Genomic DNA, 23,544 nt, shown 5'->3' on the forward strand with positions numbered 1-23,544 from the left:
TAACTGGTAGATGGATCTCTGTAAGTTTTCCAGCCCCATAACCTCTGTTTTCTGTTGAGGCAGGAGTGTTTTTCTTCTCTGCTGTGATCTGGGACTTTTTCATGGAGTTTTGTGTGTTGGGAGAGGAAGAGGAGGATGATGCATAAACCTCCACTGTAGTTTTACACAGCCTTAAAAAGCTGTATTAGATCAGCTGTGTTGCTAGAGATTGACTTGATTTCAGGGCCATCTCCAGTATAAGTGTCTGTTTCCTGTTGTCATTGGCTCATTTTCTCAGGGCATTTCTCCATTTGAATTCAGTTTGGGTTCCCTGTTAGCACAAGGAAGGGACTGACTGCAGCTGTCTCTGAGCCCTGAGCCTGTGGTGGCTCTTGAATTGTCTAATGATTTGTTTAGTCAAACAGAGCATTTTAAGAATTGCCCATGGAATATACTCAATAAATTAGCACTGACAAGGGAATATTCTGGATGCAGCACTAATCCCCTGTGTGTTAATTGGCTCCAGACTCAGGAGCCTGACAGGGTTCCCAGCAGAGCAGGCCCAGGGATTGTCAGTGCCAGTATCTCCGTGGAGTGAAGCACATGCCAAGGTCAATGCCCCTTCTTAAACTTGCCAGATGATGTTTGAAAAATGGATCTGTGTCTGAATTACAAATATCACCTAAAATAACATAGGAAAAAAGGAATAGAAACTGCAGCTGTTGTGAAGCACCGAAGTAGCTGTGGGGTTTGGGCATGGGGCTTTCCCTTCCTGTATTCCCTAAAATACCAACTATTACCTCTCCTAGCTATTTATGTGTTATGTGCTGTGATAATTAAACTGAAAATGCTTATCAGGCTGGACTTCAGTGGCCCCTCTCCTCAGGCCTGCTGTCTGCATATCATCACTGCACCTGAGCCCTGCAATGGGGCCACAATGACCTTTCTGTGCTGCCCATTTGAAATCCCTTGGCATGGTAGGTGTCTGTTCCAGCACACTCTGATAAGCACAGCCATAAACAGGAGCTGTGTTCTGGCTGACCCTGCTGCTGCTGAGTTATTTTCTTTTTAAACTAGATGGTTTGATTTTTTTTATTTGATCCCATTTAAAAATGTTTTTGTTATGGTAAAATGTAGATTTATGGCACTGTATTAGGAGAAAGGGTGGTTTCTGTGGTTCTGTTGGCTCCAGTATATTTTTTCATCCCTTTCTGTCAGGAGTGAGAAATAAATAGATAAAGAATGGAGTGTGATTACCCCTGAACAGGGGTCCAGAGCTCACTTCTTGGAGCATTATTTGTCAAGAAGCTACATGAGGAGGGAGGTGAAACTTCTTCCGTTCCCTCAGAGGTGTCAAACTGAAATACAATCTGCATTTCTGCTCCACTGAAACATGCAGGAACCTCTTCAGCTAAAGAATTCATATATTCAGTGTTGTTTGCAGACATGAGCATGGGGTCAGGAGATGAGAGTTGTGGATTGTGCTTGGTTATGGCTTTTATTCACCATGACTCAGAGCAAGGAATTTCATTTACTCCCTCATGCACACACAGAATGATTGTTTTTTCTCATGTGTTGGAGTGATATGGTAAAACTGTAAACTGCAGAAGTTCTGAATGAAGATTTAAATGTGTAAAATACTATGTGGATTAGAATGGTTTTGTTAATTCATTAATACTCCTGGGTTTTGTGATTGTTAATCCCTACCCTGAATTGCCCTTTGAATCATCCCGATCCTGGATTCTGTCCTTTAGCCTGACTGAAGATGTTTAATGGTTCCTTCCCCTTCAGAGGAGTGCTCTGAACTGTTTCTCTCCCTCACATGTAGATTTGATGTGACAGAGTCCATGCTCTGCACAGTGGCCATCCAGCTCCTCACGGGCACGCTGGGGCCCTCGTTCTGGAATTACACGGTAAAGCCCTCGCTGGGCAGCGCCTGCACTGGGCAGGGCAGCACCTTTGTCATGCACTGCTCTGTGCAATGCAGCTTCTACAGTGTGTTCATGTTTCACACAAGGAGGAAAAATATTTGAATGAGTAGGAAAAATTTGATTTAACTGGAAACAAATTTTTTTGAAAGCATCTCATTGTTTTTAAAACCAAAGCAAAACCTGCCTGTTCAACAAAAGTTTAAATCTAGCTTTTCTTTTTATCATGGTTTTGGCTTCACCTAAAAGCCAAGCAGGGCTGTGGAAGCAGCTCTAAGTGTGGGTGTAGAATGTTGTTGGAACTACTTTTTAAAAAAGCTTATTTTGTTGCTGCCATTTCAATACCTTTCCACCAAAAAAAAGGAGAATTTCTTGGCTCTTTCAGGGAACTGTGTCTTGTGTAATAACTTAAAAAGTCTGGTTAAAAATGTCTGGTTTAAGCTGTGCAGCTTGATCCCTGTGCTTGTAGCTTCGTGAAGAAGTAACTTCCTTTCCAGCTTGTCTTTATTTTTAAAATGCTTTTCCGTATGTCTGTGCTAAGTAGGTCCTTCTCCCCTCTAGTTTGCTAGCCTTAAAAAAGACTTTCTCTTCCTTATTTCACCTCTTTTTCTCTTTTTTTTTTGCTAATACATTGTATGTGGTGAGGTCCCCTCTCAATAAAATGTTATTAAAAGTGAATTCCTTGAAATATATCATAGATTATGATTATTGTTGATACATTTTTATTCTAGACTTTTCCTTGAAATATTTGAGGATATAAGAATAGGTTTTTGATCTCTTTCTTAGAACTGCATCAGATGTTAAACAAAAGTGAGGTTATTTTTTTGATGGTTGGTTTGCACAGCCTTTGTTAAACCTGTGTGGATGCTAATTATTTTCTAATAGTTCTTTTGTTGTTTCATGTAGTAGCTCAGCAAAATCTCTGCTTCCAGGAGGTTATTTAGGAAGATGAATTACTGGCTCTGCTTTAAATGCAGCACCATCAGCAATCTGGTAAATCCTGATGTGTCTCCAGCTGACCTTGAGAGCTGGGTGGCTCTAAAGGGAGTCAGGTGACAGCAGCGACTTAATTTTTAAAATTCTTTGTTCATTATCTATGAAAGGCTGGAAATAGTGTCAGGAAATGGTAATTTAGCAAGCAGTAATGCAAAGGAAGGGAGAACTTAAATCAAGATTTTAGCCTGTAATATCAACTGACCAAGGAGTCACTTAGGGCAGAAAAAATCATAAAATCACATAGTTCTGAAACACTCAGAGAATCTGAGTGTCTGAAATCATTCCCTGGTGTGATGGTTGTGGGGTGGAAATAACTCAGATTGGGTGATGAAAGGAAATTGTTTGAACTGGAGTAGGACAATTTACCATGGGGTGGAAGAGAGAGGAAGGGCAGGTGCAGAGGACTTGGAGGTGCTGAAGATGTCCATCTGCAGCCCCCCTGCAAAGGAGGCCTTTGTCATTCCAGGAGATGCTGGTGATACTGGTTTTACAGCCAGCTGGGGAGTAGGCTGTGAGGGGATGGGCCAGGCAGGGCTTTTTCACTGAATCCCAGACTGGTTTGGTTTAGAGGGTCCTTAAAGCTCATCCCTTCCCACCCCTGCCATGGGCAGGGACACCTTCCACTAGCCCAGGTGGCTCCAAGCCCTGTCCAGCCTGGCCTTGGACACTTCCAGGCATGGGGCAGCCACAGCTGCTCTGGGCAACCTGGGCCAGAGCCTCACCACCTGCCCAAGGAGGAACTTCTTCCCAATGTCTCATCTGTCCCTGCCCTCTGGAACTGGGAAAGCACTTCCCCCTTTTCCTGTCCCTCAGGCTCCTGTCACTGGCTCCTGAGACAGAACCCCAGGTGTTGCCTGTGACAGGTCTCCTCATGCACTTATTTTAACCCAGTTTTAGGCACTGAGTTGCAGGATAGACTTTTAAATTTATTTAAATTATTTTATGAGTAATTTCAGATGCCTTCTGGCATCTTTAGTTTTAGTCGTAACTCATAACTAAAGATGCTGCTGCTTCCAAGTGGTTTACTCAGACACACCAAGCTTCACTGACTTATTTACACACTCAGATGTCAGGCAAAACAGATTTTTAAGTCAGTATTGTGCATCTCAGATGGGTAAGCTACAGAAAATGTGTATTCATACTCTGGCTGTTTCATGTGACAAACATTTGTACTGAGAAAATATAAGAATATAACTTTGTCTTGAAAATTATACAGGAGCTGGGACAGGATGAAGTGAGTAGCTTCAAATTCTTGCAGCACAGCTAAACCTTGTACTAGGCTGGGCAGGAAAGTTTTCACCAAGGAGGGGAAAATATCATAAATTGTTAATGAAGCTTACTTATCCCTGTAACCAATGGGAAATTAATTAGAATAACCTGAAGGCTTAAAAAGCTGGAAAATAAAAATATTTTGGGAATCAAAATAGGTTTAGTCCATTATTCCCCGCATTCACAATTGAAGTGCCAGAGTTTCGGCCCTGCCTCCCCTCTCCCTGCAGCTCTGCAGTGTCACCCAGCAGTTGTTGTACTGATGGAATGTGACTTTGGAACATTTTGCCTTGGTGATTTTTCAAAGACCAGAACTGGGCTGTTTTAATACAGTTTAGCACAACAACATAGAGGAAATTAGAGGAAACAATATAGAGGAATTGCAAATAAAGGTCTTGAGGATGATTCAATCTGGAGACTGCTCATCATTTTGTAGAAAACAAAATGTTAAAATAATAATGTTCCTAACAATATTTGGTCACAGAAGTGATTAGAGGGATGGAAACCTCCTAAGAGGAAAGGATGGGGGAGCTGGGGATGTTCAACCTGTAAAAGGGAAGAATCCAGGGAGACCTTTGAGCCTCTTCTTGTGCCTGAAGAGCTGGAAAGGGACTTTGGACAGGGGATGGAGTGCCAGGACAAGGCAGAATGGCTTCAAACTGCCAGAGAGCAAGGATAAATGGGATAGTGGGAAGGAATTCCTCCCTGTGAGGCCCTGGCCCAGGCTGCCATGCATTTAAAAACTCACAACTTCTATGTTTCTCTGACTTATTTGAATTAAATCATTGGGTGTTCTAGTTTTCAGGCTGTTGTTACCCCAGTGCAGTGCTAACATTGTCTGACCCTGTCCCTGCCTTCTACAGTGCTGCTGGCTATTATTCTTCCCTAACATCACTTTACTGCAGAATCAGTACTTCTCAGCATTATTGTGAGTGTTCTCCCCAGCCTTGCCGCTGGATGTTCTGTCTGGGCATTTTAGTTTGTCAAATATTGAGTCTGGGCTCTTTGCTCTGTTTTCAGCATTGGCTCTTTGTTCTTGTTCTTTGCCTGGATGTGCCTGCTGATCTTAAACCTCAATACAGGGTCTTCTGTTTATTTTATAGAAGATGAAAAAGCCCCTGGTTTATTTGAAGAAGAGATTTTTGGAACGTGATTCTTTGTGTCCTCTGAACTTGTACAATAACTTTCCGTCCATCTGTTGTAGTGTGGGAATGTCTTGGGAAAAGGATTTGTTTCATTTTCTTCATTTTGTGGGCCTTAATGACCTTCCACACAATGTGCACAGTGTCAGGGCAGTGCTGACATGACTCAGTTGTCAGGAAACATCAGGCAGCAAAGCTGTCAGGTTGGGGGGAAGTGTGGCTCCAGTGATGCCTGAAAATAACCCACATAATAAAAATATCCCAGTTCAGAGGCTTTAAGAACCTCTTGCAGAATTCATGCTGCTTGCTCTTCCCATTTGTTTTTTCTTAGGATTTCCACTGTAATATTTAAATGAGTAAATAAATACAAACACAAGTTGAAAATAGAATCTTTGAACTGGCTGATTTTCTTCTTGCTTTGAAATGGTTTTGCTTTCTTACAGCTCTGTGTGTGGTACCTGCTTCTATGTAATTAAATATGATTATAGTAATTAAATGAGGCAGTCTGCAGGAACAAAGGCCTTTCCCTATTTTCTGCCTTTTTTCCCTTATTTTTTTACTATAATTTGACACATGATCCATTGTTCCAAAATTATGTTTTCTCTAATGTTTACCATGGGAGAGTCACTTGAATATGCAATGGAACTTGATGCAGAATAAAATACAGTGCTGATGATATCATACCTAAGCAGGAACATTATCACCCTGCTTTGTGAATAAATTCCCCATCCACTAAAGCAAGTTGGATGTGTCTTCCCTCAAAAAGAAGAGCATTGGTCAGTCTCCCTCTGTAGAAACCTCCCTTGTGGGGCCCCCTGATGGGGAGACCCCTAAAAAGTTCTGTGCTAGCAATGAGACACAGATGGAACTCTTGGTTTTTTGGTCTTCAGGTTGTTGTTTATTTTTCTCTTATCAGAAGTTCTGCATGCTGTCTACATCTCAGACTTAGCATACAAAGAGAAGGCACCAAAAGGCACAAGACACACAGATTCAAGGCCTTTTAATGCTATTTTGTCCAATTAACTCTTAGAATGTACTTTATTTCTACCTTTCTACCAATAAGTAATTATTTTTCTGTCTACACAACATCTGCGTTGTGAGGTTTTTTTTAACCAATCACTCTGTGCTCCCAACACTGTAGAAAATGGAGTAGATGAAGAACAAGAAGGAGATCAGACAGTGCCCAAAATCTTCTATCTTGTCTCCTATCTACCTCCGTACTAAAAGCCTAAAACTCTTTAAGTTTTTCTCCCTGTGATAAACTCTACTACTGTCTGTTTCACACACTCATAGATTCCAATTAATCCCAAAGTCTTGGAAGCTTTCTCCAAGGTTAAAAGGACAAAGGTTAAAAGCAGTGTTTTCCTGAGGATCAGGACATCTCAGGACAGGCAGAGAAATATTCCCTGATATTCCCTGTGCCCTGGGTTCCAACGTCCCTGCAAGTGGAGCAAGTGCTTTCCTGCAGCCCTGCTTTTGCCTTCCCATTTATTGGGTAACTTCCCAGCTCTACCAGAGTTTAAAAGCACCATGGTCACCTAGGCAATTTATGGGTTTCTCTGATTGCTGGCTCATTTTACCTGGATACACTGCATAAATTGAAGTTAACAATTTAGGTGTAAGAATGTCCCCTGGATCACCTGATGTGTTAATGTTTTCCAGGCAGTGCAGATATTGCTTTGCTCACGTCTGTCTTGACAAAACCATTGTTGCTTTGGTTTATAATGGTATTTTTTCACTTCTTTTTGATTTTAGGGGGTTGTTTAGGACTTTTATGAAGGCTGGTAGAAATTCACTTGTCTGTCTTTTCCATTTATTCCTCCCCTCTGGAGCTGCCAAGTCCCACTGGCTCCGTGCTGGGTTGGGTGGCTGAACAGACCTTCCCTGCTGCCTCCTCAGGACTCCCAGCATTCCCAAGGTCACAAAAAAACACCAGGAAAGCTGATGGGCTGGGAATTGGGACAGGAATTTCTTCTTTTTTGGTTGGACTGTTTTAGCCAAGCCAATGTCCTGACCCTACTGATGGCAGGAGATGGTGCTGGCACCGCGGAGAAAATGGGGCTGAGCAGGTGTTTTGGGGGGAAGAAAGTGGTCAGATTTTAAGGAATTTGGGATGACTGCTGCATGTAGCAGCATCATAGATGTATCTGGTTCATGCTGTGGTTGCACAGTTATCTTGAATTCAAGTTAAACCCAGAGAGTAACAATGTGCCCCTTTCACACTTTGTGCTTCCAGATGTTGTTGCCTTCTGTGTTCCAGCTTTGAGGAGCTGCCTGTGAATGTCTGGATTCTTAGATTTCTGTCCAGAGGCTACTTGACATCCTGCAAAAAAAAAATTCACTGAATAATTCCAACATCAGGCATGTGCTTTACTGATATCAAGCTTATCATTTTAAGTCATCTGACAGTGGTTTTAATGAGCATGGGATGTTCCCAGGCCGTTTTCCTCCTTGGGATTAAGAATTTGTGCTTTCTTTAGGGGATAGTTTGGTGTTTAGTTTCTCCTCAGTAGGTCTTAATGCTTTTGTCTTCTGTTTTAAGGAGCCATTTGGTATTAAAAATATAGAATATTAAGGTGGAACTGAAGTTAAGACTCATATTTGTTCTACAGTAGGAGATTCTTACTATAAGTCAGGGTTAAGTTTTTAACAAATACCCTTGGCTGCCTGATACTGTTTCTGTTTGAGTTGGAAGGGCAGAGCCCTGGGCAGGGGAGTAAAGGTTGTGCCATGGCTGTGTAAAGATAGAACTGTTTCCCTAACCTCAATCCAGGCACTGCTCCCTGTGTATTTTTTGGGCTCTCAGTCTTGTGCAAAGGTTTGTCTGGCAGAATAACTTGGTTTTCCATACATGACTTTTACTTTATTGTGCATAAGATTTCTGCCAAAAGGAACCTGGTTTCCTATCCCAGGAAAGCTGTAAGTTACCTCCATGACTTATTAGTCACTGTTTCTGTGAACTATCTCAGTTTCTTTCTGTTCTTTAGGAGATAGACAGAAGTAGTGAAACGGGTTAAAACACATTCCTGCACTCCTGGAATGGAGTTGCTCCAGTCCTTCTTTGGCTGGACACACTGAGAACACGTTTCCATGCTGACTCCAAGGGCTGGGAGGAAGTAATTTGCATTAAATCAGTTGGTTTGTGTATCTCTGCTGAGCATTTTTATTTTTTTCTTGCAAGGTATCTCAATGGCTCTATTTGTTTGTATCAGGACTGAAAACTGAGATATTTTAGAACATTCTTTCCTCAGTGGAAGTCAGTTTTTCCCCCAGCCAGTTGTGATCGCCTTGCAGGATTGTTATTGAGCAAATTGAATATAGGAGGACTCCAAAAGTTGCTTCCTGGATGTTCTATCTCCAGGCTTGTGTAGTGGAAAGCAAATTGGCAAAGCAATCATGGAATGGAGTGGTGTGGGAAGGACCTTAAAACTCATCTCATTCCAACCCTGCCATGGAGATATCCACCATGGGATTTAGGTGCAGCCTTGGAATGATTCCTTGTGCATGTGGCTCTGCTGCTGACCAGACTGGAGATCCTCAAATGAGAGGATCCACTCCCAAACTAAAACAAAGTCTATGGAGAAACCCTGAGCTGATACTAAAATCAATTCCATGGTCTTGTAGCTCATTTAAGGCAGACAGAGGAAATCCCACCCCATAATGCTTCTTCCTTGTGCAGGTGATATCAGCAGGGTTTCGTCACAGCAAAGCTTGTGTGTGCAGGAAGGGATTTGGAGTCTTTTAGGTAGAGCTATCTAATTGGAAATATGGATAAGCCAGAAATGTTTCAAACTGACTTGAAGGATTATTTTGATGTAGCACTTCAGGGCAAGATACTATTATGTGGCTATAATATATATGTTATATATAACATACATCTATATGCATATATATAGATGTATAGAATGTGTGTCCCTATTTATAACATCTATAGTATATATACACCCCATATATATATATATCACACCAGCAAGTCCATCCTCTTCATTTCACTTGTATTTTTATATACTCCTATTTCTGGCATTCATTTGTACACCCATTTTCCCCTCTTTCTGCTCCTTAAAACAAAGCCATACATTTTCTGTTTTCTCCCATTCTTCCTGCAGCACATCCTGGCTCTGCTGGAACCAGAAGTGGTTTCTCTTCTCGCTGCCTCTGCACCATTTCCATCAACCCTTTAGGGATTAAAGCTTGATGCTATTTAGAGGATATTCATGTTAAGATAGGATAGGGAATATAATAGGGGTTAAAAATACATTTTTAGAATTTATCATCTGTACTAAATTCTTTTTTTTTTTGGTGGACAAGGTTAAAACTATTTATTTCTGCAGCTGCCACTGGGCAGTGAAGAGTTCCAATGTTTCTGGTTGATAAAATGGATTTCTGTTATTGCACTGTGAAGTAAAACAAAATTATAATACAACATTGCTCTTAGTTTGAACAATAAAGCTAAATACATTTTTGCCTTCTAAATTATTGGTGAGTTTTTCCTCTTTTCCTCAGCCTTTATACTGTGCATGACAGAGCTGTGCTGCTGAGCTTGCAAATAACTGACTTGAAATTGCTTTGAATAATTTTGCTTTTTTTTTGGCTTTTTATACCTAATCAGAATTGATGTGACTGAAGTACAAATCTTCATAATAATCATGCATTTACTGGCAGTGATTGGAGGACCACCTTTTTGGCAATCTCTGGTAATTTTGCTTGTGTTCTTATTTTATCCTTTTTAATAATCCAGTGATCACTGAAGGACTCCTGCACATCTTGAGACAGTTTCCCTTCTGCAGGAAGGTTTCACTTTTCCTTATAAATGGAAACAGATTTTTGAATTCAGATCCCATGAAATTAACTGTGGGTTCTGTCTGTACCAGAGTCATTAAAGCAAGGTTATTTTATACCCTGTGCATGCTGGTAAAAAGCTATCAAACATTTCATGAACTTAAACCTTTGGTGAAATCCTGGCCAAAACCTGAATGAATTTCATGCAATAAACAGTGGAGGAATATTAAACTGGGATGAGGATTTGGGGGAACTCTTGGAGAGCAGTTGGGAGCCATCAGTAGATAATTAGGCCTGAATGTGGCTGATGACTCTTGATTTGTGTAGGGGGACAACCCCCACTTGTCAGGTTTTTCCTTTTAAACTAAGATGATCCTGATAAAATGAGCTGTTAGCACAGCCTGGCTGCAGAACTTTTATTTATATCTATGTCTATGTATTTTTCTACAATATAGACATGTTGATATAGGCTTGCCAGGCCATGTCAGCTGACAGTTTAACAATAATGATAATCATAATAATAGTAATACAATAGTAAGTATTACTGAAGCCACATTGAGCTATCAAAATGGCATTGTCCACAGAAAAGCATGTATGTGCATACATAAATTAAATAAGTTTACTGGAAATAAAATCCAAAGCATTGATTTCCTGAAAGGTTTTCCTAGTTTTCCTTCCTGGTTACTGATCTTCTCTCTGTATTTGATAAATGCAATTCTTAAGGAGAAAGAAATCTTGATTTCAGTAACACCAAGAGATGGTCAAAAGTCCCTGAAAAGCTTCACCCCAAATGGATGAATTTCTAATGTGCTCTGTGTAATGGGAGTAGTGAACCCACAGTATGTGGAGAGGATCCCAAATGAACTAATCATGGCCATCCTGATTTTGCTGCTTATGCTTTCAGGCTTAAAACCCTAAAGCCCTTAATTAATTCTATAAACTGCAAAGTAAATACTATCTATAGGGAATGAGGGTGGGAAGGAATGATTACAGAATAAAATTAGGCTACATGTAACCTTATTGGTGACATTAATATCTAGAAATATTAATGTGGCCAACATCCCGATGCAGCTATAATTTAATATTCTGTGTTATCAAGAGAATTTATCAATTCCTGTTCTCAGTTTCCTTTAAAAAAAAAGTGTGGAGGGGGAGAATGCTGCTACAGCAACCTCTGGCATAGTTCAGTAATATTTGTGTGAGCTTAGAAATGGATCTCTTGTTATTAAATAGCTTAAATAACTCCAAAATGGCCTTTTAAATAACCCTTTTCAGCAAAATCTTGAAATCTATCAGAAGTTCTGGGTTGGAGCAGCATTTACCTAAGGCAGCTCCCAAAAATATTAAACTATTTTGGTTAGTTTAACGGCGCATTTCTCCAGAGAACAACATTAATCAGGTCTCCCACAACAATCCTGTTTAATTCAATGAGTGGTATTTTGTGTTCATTTAGAGATAAATCTTACTTACTGCTTGCAGAGCAAAATAAATCACACAACCCCTTCTCACCCAGCCCTCTCTAATCCTTTAATACTTGATGTGACTGCAAAGTTGGTGGTTTGGTATTTTCTGTTTGCTTCTGTTTGGGGGAAATGGGGAGTAGATGTGTTTGTGTACTCAAACATTCCACTTTTCATGGGAAAAGCAAAACACTCTGAACAGGCAAAATGCAGAGTTGTGAATTTTGGAAATTGTTGCTTTCATTACCTTTCTTTTAATTCCATGAAACTGTGTGTGCCTGTCTTGGCTCCCTCCTTTCTGGTGGTGTAAATTCTCTTCAAAGCCTGTTAAATGCTGCTCCCCATGCTCCTGGAGCTGGGTAATTCCTGTGGGATGCTGAGTGTGGCTCAGCTTGGATCATTTGGGACATGTGAGTAAAGCAAGGAAGCTTAGGGTAATTTGTTTAATAGATTGTATATTTGGAGTTGATTTTCCTGCTTGAAGCAAGAAAAGTGATGCAATTGTTGGAGTTTTCTCCCATAGGGTCTGGAATATGAAAAAGCACAAACACTTTGGGAATATGAAGCTGGAATTCAGCCGTCTGGAAGTTGTTCCTTGGGCAGATGTGACTGCAGTTTATCTGGACAGCTCCAAACTCCAGCTGGGACCCAGCCCTGTGAGAAGGACTCCTGGGTCTGAGTTGCCCAGCTGGCTGTGGTATTTGTGGGATTGCTGACAGGAGGAGTTCCTGGAGGAAGCGGAACTCTTACATGCTCCCTCCCTGCTGCTTCCATGAGCCCTTAGCTGGGCTCTGCTCTGGCCTATTCCCTGATAATTTTATTTTTTAAATCCCAATTCATTCTGCACAAAACTGATGAAATGTACTCTGGAATCCTGGGAGTAATTTTCTGGCAAAATGTTCCAGACTTGATTTAATGCTGGCTTTGGCAGCAACTCCATCCGTTGCCTGCTGCCACTTGGTTACTGCCATGCCTAGGCTCTTCCCAAACCAAATCTGGAATCATGGAATGGTTTGGTTTGGAATGGACTTTAAAGCTCATTCAGTCCCACCCCCTGCCGTGGGCAGAGACACCTTCCACTAGACCAGGTTGCTCCAAGCCCTGTCCAACCTGGAATGCTTCTTTCCCAGGGTTTACCTGGATTCTGCAGCTCTCTGGGCAATGCAGCTTTCCGTCTGTGATCAGTCTCAGAGGGTTTAAAAGAGAAAAATCTTTTACATTTGCCTGTAAAAGATGTGACTAGTCATGCTTCCCTGCATTGCTGCCATAGTTTTGGGAAGTTTCTCCTGCATGTGGCTTTGGATGAAGCCCCTGGAATCACCAGGAAGGGCAGAATAATTGCAGGAACTATAGTGATACATGGAATACCAGGCAGGGAAGCCTTGCAGCTGTCTTCCAGTGTCCTCTGAGTTAAAATTCAGGGGCTGCGATGCCACTTCGTTGGAACATTTCCCTCTCTCCCTCCAGTCAGAGGGAAGAAATAAAAGTAACCTGATATTTACGTGATTTTGCTGTTTCCCACTTTTGGCTTTGTTGATCCCATTTTGTACACAGAGAAATTCAGCAGGTGCTGACTTTTTAATCCACTCCTGGCTTTCCTCTGCCAAATTTCTCTATGTGGCTGTTTCTCAATATTTTTTTCTTCAGACATGTTTTGCACTGATGCAGCTGCTGTGGAGGCCAAAGGGAGGGTGTTAAGAACCTAAAATTGGTCAAACTGGGTGTTACAACAGTGTGGCCTTATCTTCTCCTTCCCTGAGCATCCTTCTCCAGTGTTCGAGTGGTAGCTGGGAGTTCATGGGGTGTTTTTCCCAGCCAATTCCCTTTGTCTTGGGGACATGTCAACCTTAATGTCTTTTGACTCCTGTAATGGAGTTTGCTACTGTTTCCTTTTGCTTGTAAAAGTCAATCCACCCCATTCTTTAAATACCAAAGTTCTGAGGCAGAGGCCAGCGCAGGTACCTGCTTTTAGAAGAGCTTGAGGAGTCCTGAGCCTCCTGACATTAATGAATGATTACAATTAGCGCTCCAGTCTGGGAATTCAAGCCTTCTCTTTATTTGTCTTTGTTCTTTCTGTACAATCTTGTAGGAAATGCTTTTTTTTTTTTTTGCCTTAACAGGGTATCCTTAGAAAGGGAGAAATATATTTGAGTGTCATGAAACTGGATGGGTTTTGGGGAGTAGGCTGACCAAGGCGTGAACAGTTAAAGCCCCTCTGCCTCTTAATCGTGCCGTGGAAAGATGAAGAGATTGAGTTGTTGAATGGAATAGAAAACTTAGGATCTTCAAGAACAATCTTCAAGCTCTAGTAGGGTTTGGACAGCGCTCTCAGGCACAGGGTTGGATTGTTGGGCTGTCTGTGTAGGAACAGGGGTTGAACTGGATGCTCCTGATGGGTCCCTTCCAACTCACAATACTTCATTGTTTACCTGCTGAAAGCTACTCTGAGAGTGTAATTAAAGAAAAAGAGAAGCAATTTGACCTCCTTTGGCCTTCTGTTCCTGGCTGGACTCTTTGGGGAGCCAAGCATTTATTCAGTTGAGTGCCATGACTTCAGTTCCTGAATAAAGAACTTTTAGTAGTTGAATAGATACAGTTGGGAGGTTTTGGGAAATTATCTCTAAATACTTGCTCCCATAACATATTTCCTGTGGTTTACTTTGGACTATTCTTCATTTCTAGTTTTTCCTGTTCTGCTTGAAACATGACTGTTAAAAAACGAAGGAAACTTTCGAAACTGCCTGCGCTTGTTCTCCCCTTCTTTAGCAACCTTATCCTTCCTCTCCTGGGTCACTGGCTCTGATCTGACTTGTCTGATCTCTTTGCTTGCCTTGCCTTGCACAAAAGTTTGGATCCAGTGCTTGATAGGGTTTATCTGACCATCCCCAAGTGGCTGTTCTTCTGCCCAGTTTGATCTTGACTGCAGCTTCAGGTGATGATTCTCTCCTCTGGCATGGTTTAGAGCAAGTTCTTGGTTTCTGTCCATTTCTCTGCTTTTGATCTCTTCTCTGGTAATTGAACATAAGTCTGGCTTTCTGGGAAGCTTCATGGAAGCTTTTGGAAAATAAATTTTTCTCTGTAGAAATGTCAATCTCTGTATAGCAGAGAGAGAAGAGCAAATTTGTTGAAAAGTGGAGTGTTTGAGTGCACCTGAAATATTAACCCAAATTTGCGTTTGTACATACTGTAACTTCTTGTCTCTCTTCCATTAAGATTCCAATACTGAATATTCAGGTGAAAATATTCCCAGCTCTTTGTACTGTGGCAGGAACCATATTCTCCTGTACAAACTACTTTGGTGTGATCTTCACGGGTGGAGTTGGCAAAAATGGATCCACTATAGCAGTGAGTACCTTGGGCTGTCAGTTCCTCCTCAGCACAGAGGCTCTTCAGCCACAGTTTCTATTTAACATAATCCCCCCTCCATGGAAAATATCTTCCCTTTAGCTCCTTGCTGGCTTGGGAAAAACAAGTTAATATGGCGTGTGTAAGAATAGTAGATTTAGGAGTCAAAGTTTTAAATTTTTTTATTAAAAGTACTCATTGTACTTAGATATTTGTTTTTGAATTAATGAGATAAACAAAGTTATACAAATACACCCCTCCCTGAAGAGGTCATAGAAAAATCCTGTGCAAAAATCCGTTCAGAAAGAAATTTTTCAAGATTCTGGGTTTCATCCTTCGGAAAGATCTATGTTATTTATATTACCAATGTAAAAGAATGAGTGGATGTGTCTGCAGAAGCACCTTCTGTTGCAGTGTTCTTGCTGCCTAAAATCTGATTTTTTTCCCCAGAACCAGAAAGTTTCCACCACATTCACAGCTGCTGCATGCTCAAGTTTCACTACTTTTTGTTCCTTTTACCACCAGCATTCAGAAAGATGTTTATAATGGGATTTTATTTTTAACCCCTCATTGCACACCACGTGAGGGACTCTTTGAGGTTTCTTTGCAATGTGCACGTTTTATTAACCTCATGCTTTAATCTCACCATAGGGAACAAGTGTCCTCTCACCTTTTCTCCATATTGGCTCAGTGATCGCCTTGGCTGCAATGATCTACAAGAAATCTGCTGTGCAGCTCTTTGAGAGGCACCCCTGCCTCTACATCCTGACTTTTGGCTTTGTGTCTGCCAAGATCACAAATAAACTGGTGGTGAGTGTGCCAGAACCTTCCCCAGTCTTGTAGCAGGGGAACTTTTTGTAGATTATGGAGCTCTCTGGGTATTCCACTGAGTAACTGGCACTTGTTTGTGCACTGAAGAGATACTTGTGCTTTGCTTTAAGTAGCCTGGAGGTGCAGCAGAGTCTTTTTGTGTTTGAAAGGGCAGTGGAAACGTGGAGTTGATGCTGTGGTTGCACAGGCAGCAGCAGACAGCTCAGAGCTGTTTCTCCCCCTTCCCCAGCTGTTAATTCGCACATTTGCAATGTATTTGTGCACGTGTGAAGAGTTGGGCTGGAACAGAGGGGGCTGGAATCCCCCTCAGACACAGAAGGGAGGAAGGTTTGGCAGAAGGAGAGGAGGTGATGGAGCTGCTGAGGTTTGGAACACTTCCTGAGGGTTTAACTTGAAGAATTGGAGGAAAATAGGGGTTAAAATAGTTAACAGGTTTATACAAGGGCAGAGGTGTCATTGAATGAGGGTTAAACAGCTCCTGCCTCAAAGGCCATCCCAGTTCTGCAGGCCTCTGTTGGGCTATTGTGATCTGGGTCAATGCTGGACTTAACTCACAGTGAAAGAGTTTAAGTTCATAGTGGAGGAAGAGTTTAAGCTCACAGTGGAAGAAGAGTTTCTTTCTTACCAGGCGTGCTTTGGTGCTCAGTCCCATCCCTGCTGTGCTGTGCAGTGAGGATGGAGTGTGGGATGGGTTCTGTGCACCTATGGAAGTGAGAAGGGCACACATGAACACCAAAAATGTTTATCAAATTGTAACCAGAGAGAGGTGGTGATCTTTATGGAATGGGAGAAAAAGTGGAGGGAGAGGAACACCAAGTGTCCTTGACTTTTTGAGCTCCAGCAGCTGTGAGTTTTTGTTTCCAGGCTCAACTTTAAAAGTTACCAGTCTGCTTCCATTTCACTGTTTGGTTTCTGGGAGGAGGAAGAGGTGAGCTGGAAAACTTGTTAGTTTTTTTTTTTCCTGTGCTACATTCTCTGCTCTAATAAAAGATGCCTCTCTGCAAACCTTGCATCTCTGTAGCCGTGGAGCAGGATGGTTCAAACAATATTGTTGCTGCCACTTGAGTATTTGGTATTTTGCAGTAATGTGGCTTGAACTGTATAGTTTTGGCTTTGTGTGTTCTGAAGTAACTCTGCCCTTGCTGGCATATATTTATTTCTATTTTTTTTAATGCAGGTTGCCCACATGACCAAGAGTGAGATGTATCTGTATGACACAGCATTCATAGGCCCAGCATTGCTGTTCCTTGACCAGTATTTTAACAGCTTTATTGATGAGTATATTGTCCTCTGGATTGCCCTGGTGAGTCCAAGCTCATTTTATTAATTAGCTCTGCCACTAATTCATTGTGTTGGCTGTGCCCAGCTGAATCCCCTGGAGTGGGGGTGGATTTGAAGCTGGTGCAGAGATGAACAGTGTCCCTGGTTTGGTGTTGGGACAGTCCTGGGCACTGTCTTTAGGGATGGTCTGGGTGAGGGGATCGAGGCACTCCCAATCAGTTTGCAGGGGACACCAATTTGGGTGGGATGTAGATCTTCTGGAGGAATCTGGACAGGTTGGATCCATGGCTGAGGCCAGCTGTGGGAAGGTCAGCCAGGCCAAGTGCCAGGTCCTGTCCTCGGGTCACAACAGCCCCATGAAATGCTCCAGGCTGGGAGAAGAGTGGCTGGAAAGCTGGGAAAGGATCTGGTAGCTCTGGTGACAGCAGCTGGACATGAGCCCAGATGGGCAACAGCACCTGGGCTGTCACAGCCATGGTGTGTCCAGGGGGCCCAGCGTGGTTCCCTGTGCTGGCACTGCTGGAGCAGCTCCAGCCCTGGGGACAGCTCTGGGCCCCTCCTGACAGGAGAGACACTGAGGTGCTGGGGTGTGTCCAGGGAAGGGAACTGAGCTGGGAAAGGGTCTGGAGCACTGGCAGCAGCTGAGGGAGCTGGGGGGCTCAGCCTGGAGGAAAGTTCTGTCTCTGCACAACTCCCTGACAGGAGGGTGCAGCCAGGGGAGGTCGGGCTCTGCTGCCAGGCAGCAAGGGCAAGGACAAGAGGAAATGGCTTCAAGCTGGGCCAGGGAAGTTCAGGTTGGATATTTGAAAAAAAAAAGCTTAAAGAATTAATCAGGCATTGGAATAAATTGCCCAGGGCATGATGGAGTTACCATAGCTGGAAGAGTTCAAGAGGTGTCTGAATGTGGCACCTGGTGACATGGGTTAAGGATGATTATAGTGGCTCTGGGGTGATGGTAGGACTCAACGATCTTGAAGGTCACTTCCAGCCTTGATGACTGTGATAGTTTAAAATTTCAAAGCACTGTTGCAAATATTCAAAGCTTAGATTAGAATATTTTGCAGATGAGTGTTGCTGCCTCATTAGCAGGGTCTCTGTGATGGGCAATGCTGGGGTGCTCTGGCTGTGGCTTAAGATCTGGAATGTCTATCATGACTCCAGCACCCATTGGGATAAACATCCTAAATTCAGCTTATCTGGGCTTATCAAATGCACAAGTTTAATGTACAAAAACAGTGTTAACCTTTTGGTAAAATTGTGTTGATGTGATGGGAGAAGATATTGTGTGTGTGGCTATCACCATTCTGAGTTAATGGGGCATTTCACAGTATCTCTGTAGCTGCTGTAACTCTTTTCCACTTTCTGATTGTAGAATTAAGAGTCTGTCTTGTCTTAGGCTGGAAGAAAGCCCACAATTCCCAGAAACTCCTTAGGGAGTGACGCCCCATCCCTGGAAGTGTCCAAGGCCAGGTTGGACAGAGCTTGGAGCAACCTGGTGTAGTGGAAGGTGTCTCTGCCCATGGCAGGGCTGGAGCTGGATGGGCTCTAAGGTCTCTTCCATCCCAAGCCAGTCTGGGATTCTGTGGTTATTCCTGGAGTTGGAGATTCAGCTCAATGGACCACACTGTCCATTGTTTGTGGTGTGTTTGTGGAGTGTGGGCTGTTACACACATAACAGCACGTAAGGAACATGTGGGTATAACTGTGGGTGATTTTTTCCTGTGCAGATCCTGTCCCTGTTCGACCTGCTCCGATACTGCGTCAGTGTGTGCAACCAGATCGCTGCCCACCTGCACATCCACGTGTTCCGCATCAAGGGCTGCCCCACGCACTCGAACCACCACTAGGGATGGGAGCTGCCACAGGGGAATGGAGAGGGGGTTGGGTTTCTACAGGAGTGGATGAAGACTTGTAGGAGACTAAGGCTAAAAGCAGATAAGAACAAAGTAATTTATAATAATCAATGTTGTATAACTTTTCTTCTTTGTTATCAGTAACACTCCTTAACTAGTCTCCTGCCTGAGAGAGTGAATTCCAAGTACACCCTAGTCAACTTTCCATGTAGTCAACTCTGTTGGTTCCAAGCCCGGGAAAGCATGCAGGAAGAAAATGCTCTGTCTTTGTAATTACCTTGATTACAAATTAATCTCTCTATGGTGAATGGATCCCCACCAACTGAAGTTTCTAATGTAGTATAATTACAGCTGCAATCTGACTTGCTTTTAATTTTAATATTTCATCATCTCTTAGTGAAATACTTGTTTAGTGTCCACTTGGAATTTATTTACTAAAGACCTGAGCTGGTAAAAACCCAGAGATATCTCACTAAGTTGTGTGGCTGCAGCAGCTGCCAGGTGGGAGCCAGGCTGGGATGGTTTTTGCTCGTGCATTGCTGACAAAGCGGTTTCATGCTGAACAGGGTCCTGCGAGCCAAGGGGTGCCCGGCATGCAAAATAGTGTGGTATCTTTGTCAATTAATTTTATTTTTTTAAATAAACATTATCTAAAAAGACAACTTATTTCTCAATTTTCTTCAGTGGAAAAGACTATAAGAAAAAAAAATTACTGTTTACTTTTTTATGTATAAAACTTAAGCAAAATTTCCTTTCTGCTCTTAATAAATAAGAATTCTGAGAGCAGCAGTTGTCTTGAGATGTATATGTTGCTCTGTCATGCTTAGACTTGTGAATGACAAACCTGCCTGTGGTTTAGAGAGTAGTTTTCCAGTGCTTTTATGTGGATCATGTCATTCCAGGATCTCTGAGAGCTTTGCTTGCTATATAGTGCAGTAAGTTTGGGTTTCTTTTCTCTGTCATTGTTTTCATACAGTTTTAACTGTCATGAACTGCATGAGGGACACTAAGATTAATGGAGGGTTTAATTGCATGTCAGTGGAGTTCATGTGGTGCCACAGGCCCTGGCACTGAGGGGAACTTCAGCCTTGAGCAAAGGGGCTGAAGTACCAAGCAGAGAGTGACTCCGAGCAGGATCTGCCTTGGCTGTGGGGAAGCTGCTAGGGGCAGCTGTAATGCTGGGATCTCATGTCTGAAATCCCAGCCCTCTAACCATGGAGCATCCCTCTGAAGGTGGGAAGGAAGTCCTCTGTGCTGGGAGCTCAGGCCAAGGCAGTGCCTGTGGACAATCACATGGTTCTGAAGGAATTAAACACAGCTCATGGTCAGGTAAAAAAAACAAACCAAAAAACTTCACGCCTCAGTAAGAGTAAATCAAAACCTCACTCAGATCCTGTAAGTGCTCACGTGGATTTCCTGTGATACCCCAGTGATTAGAAAATGTGCTCAGGAAGTGGTGAGAAAACTCAGTTCCTGCAGTGCTTGGAGGTGTTTCAAACCCTTGTGCCCTCTCCCTGGGCAGTGCTCAGTGTCCGGCTGCTGTGGACTGAGAGACTGAGCTTGTTTGTGTCCTGGCAGGGACAGGACTGGAGGGAGCATGAAGGAAGGTGGCTCTGCTTTAGTGGTTGCAGTGTTTGTGGGGAGAGCCCAGGCTGGCCCTGCTGGGCTGTGCTAGCAAGTGGAGCAGAGATGCCAAGTCCTTCGGCTCAGCCTTGGCACTGGGAAGTGCCCAGTCTTGTGGCTTCTGTGCTTGGAAGGGTCTTGGTTCCTTCCCATGGAGTGGCACCGTGTCAGCAGGTGAGGTGGAGGTCATGTGTCAGCCTGGGGGCACTGGAGGAATCAGGAACATGCTTGGGATGAGGAGGAGATTCCTGTAAGGCTTCCCCACTCCACCCTTGCCTTCCCACTTTGAATCTGGTGAGCAGCAGTTTTATGGCAAGAGCAGCTGAGGGTTCTTAAGGGACCTGGCTCTGTGTTGGGGGTCCCATCAGGGTCCCTGCCATGCTGGAGATGGAGAGGGGGTTGCATTCCTGCATCCTGATACACCTGGGGCAGCTCCCAAGTGTCCTGGAGCCCTGCTCCAAGTACCTTGGTGCCAGGAGCATCTCCATGCATGAGGTGACAGCTCTAGAATGACATTTTTAGATATAAGTGGAATTCAGGGAACTCATTGAGTTTTAACAGCGGTGAGCTGGGGAAAGGGTTGAGCTGGACAATGTAGCCTCTGCTACTGTCCTTCAAGGGCAGCAGGTAAGTCTGCAAGGGAAGAGAGTAGAAGGGTTTGAACATGCCCTTTACAAATCACGTGTTTCCTTTCATCAGCATAAAGTGGGTGCAGAACAGTTGCTTGGAAAGTCCCTCCCTGGAGTGTGAGTGGTTTCCTCGAATCAGAATCAGTCTGGTGGTTCATCAAGTCCAACCTTTAACCAAACACCTCCGTGCTCACTTACCCATGTAAACGAGGAGATTCCTGCTCTCGGTCCTCAGGGGTTTAAGATTAGGCCACTCCAAATAATTTGTTACTAATACTTGAGACTGGAGAAGAACCAAAGTCTTTAAAAGTCTGTGCAGGACCAGACTTCCATGTGCAAACCTAAAGCCTGTTGCTGTTCAAGAAATGCAATAGAGCACCTTTTTCTGAGCTTTTCACTCCCTGGAAGTTTGGATGCCTCCAGCCAAGAAAAAATTCCATGTCTCTGCTGATGTAGTTTCAGTGATATCAGGGAACAGTCACTGCTAGCAATCCAAGCCCTCTAAAGTGCTGCTATGGCCCTGGGTTTGGTGACAGATAATGGAATAAATGACCTTTCCACCTGCCTTGTTTGTGGCCATGGTCACCTCAGATGTGCTTGTGGGGTTGAGAATGGGGACAGGGGATTTGTGGGCTCAGCCTGATCTCATGATGGGGCCCTTTCTGTTGTGTTGAGAAGACACTCAAGAGGGAGAACTTCTGCAGCAGCAGCACCTGGGAATGAGAACACACCCTGCTAAAACAATAAAGTTCTGCTCTTCAGGTTTTCCTCTCAGTTTGTAAAGAGAAGCTGGAAATTTCCACTGGGTGTTGTGTTGGCTCTTTAAGAACTGCTGAAAGAGTTCCCTTGCTCTGATAAGGAGTTTAACACAGGAAAGGGGCAGGTCAGGACACCTCAGGGCCTCTTTCCGTGTCACCAGCTTTGTTTCAAAGCACTATTTTCCTTCTCCCTCCTACCCAGCTTGCCCCAGGTACCTCCAGTGCTGCTGTGACCTAGCTGTGAGTGTGAAATGGAGCTGCAGAGGAGTTTAATCATTTCCAGAGGGTGAGGACTACAGCAGTTCAGAGGTTATGGCCAGGTGGGCTGGGAGTAGGGTGGGAGCAGGGGCTGTTCCTGCCCTGGAGCAGTGGGAAGCACTGGGCTGTCACCCTTGTGCTGGCTCCAGCAGGATGAACCCTCCCAGGACTGTTTGCTGGCACCGAGGCCACTGGCAGAGGGTGACACATGCCAGAGCATGAAATTATCTTCCCCAGAGCAGCTGCATAGCAGGGATTGAGTCCCAAATCAGCAGTGGGGGCTGAGCTGCCTGCTGGCCGGGCCCCAAGTTGTTTGGATGGTGTGAGTTGGCCAGTGCTCTGCTGGGAACTATGTTAACAATTTAGCAGAATAAATGAGCTCTTTCCAATTCAGGGAAACATTTCTTGGCGCTGTTTTATTTACTATTGTAGGCTTGGATCAAGTGTTGGGCAAATCTCGAGCAGGAAGAAGGATTTAAAAATACATGGTGTGTTATGCTGATGTGCTGCAATGTGACCCAGCCCCAGTGTCCCTGCTCCCAGCAGCCCTAGCTGAGCCTTGCCAGAGTGTCCCCAGCAAACAGTCTGTCCACCCTTTGGGCATTAAAGGGAGGGTATTAAAGCCAGAACTCAACAAATACCTATAAAAAAAGGAGAGTGACTTTTTACACAAGGAAACAGTAATACAACAAGGAGGAATTGATTTAAACTAAAATAGGAGATTTTTAGATGGCATGTTAGGAAGAAGCTCCTCTCTGTCAGGGTGGTGAGGCCCCAGCACAGGTTGCCCAGATAAGCTGTGGCTGCCCCTGGATGCCTGGAATTATCCAAGGCCAGGTTGGATGGGGCTTGGAGCAACCTGGGAGGGCAGAAGATGTCCCTGCCATGGGACTGCGTGATCATTAACATCCCTTCCAACCCAAACCATTCTGGGACTTGATGATTCTAAGGCAACTCCTGCCCTTCTGAAGCTGAAGTAAATCCTAGCCTAGCAGCTGGAGCACTGACTGCATTTGAAAATTTATATATTTTTTGATTTAAGGATGTATTTTTGTGTATCTGTTTTCAGCAGTTGAGGAATAAATAACTTTCTGTCAGTTTTTTCTCCAGAAGGAATTAAGCAATCACACAGTCCAGTCCCTTCGGTGATTTGTAATTGTTTCCAAAAGAACTACTCCCAAAACTATGACAACTTCCCCATTTCTCAATGAGATGGTGTTTGGCTTCACAACCAAAAGGTTTGACACCTCCTCACAACATAATGAACAAGCAGGAGAAGAGAGAGGCGAGTGGCCTTTTCCAAAGGGATTGTTTGTGATATGTGCCCTTGATTTTCCACACCGTTTTCTGCTGTCAGTTGAACTTTGAAAACTAAATATGATAAAAATCCCCCAGAAAAATACCACTAACCTT

General features: G+C 43.4%; 1 protein-coding gene across 1 annotated transcript in view; it reads left to right on the top strand.

Annotated features, from left to right (window-relative positions):
- Window positions 1-19,547, top strand: part of CEPT1 (choline/ethanolamine phosphotransferase 1) — a 30,345-nt gene extending 10,798 nt beyond the window's left edge. The window contains exons 4-8 of the mRNA XM_005426782.2: window positions 9,924-10,008; window positions 14,767-14,898; window positions 15,550-15,708; window positions 16,907-17,032; window positions 18,738-19,547. Coding sequence (XP_005426839.2) covers window positions 9,924-10,008; window positions 14,767-14,898; window positions 15,550-15,708; window positions 16,907-17,032; window positions 18,738-18,857 — 622 coding nt within the window. The 3' untranslated portion in view covers window positions 18,858-19,547. The remainder of the gene's footprint in view (window positions 1-9,923; window positions 10,009-14,766; window positions 14,899-15,549; window positions 15,709-16,906; window positions 17,033-18,737) is intronic.
- The last annotated feature ends 3,997 nt before the right edge of the window (window positions 19,548-23,544 follow it).

This window comes from Geospiza fortis, unplaced genomic scaffold (genome assembly GCF_000277835.1).
Source record: "Geospiza fortis unplaced genomic scaffold, GeoFor_1.0 scaffold26, whole genome shotgun sequence".
NCBI lineage: Eukaryota > Metazoa > Chordata > Aves > Passeriformes > Thraupidae > Geospiza > Geospiza fortis.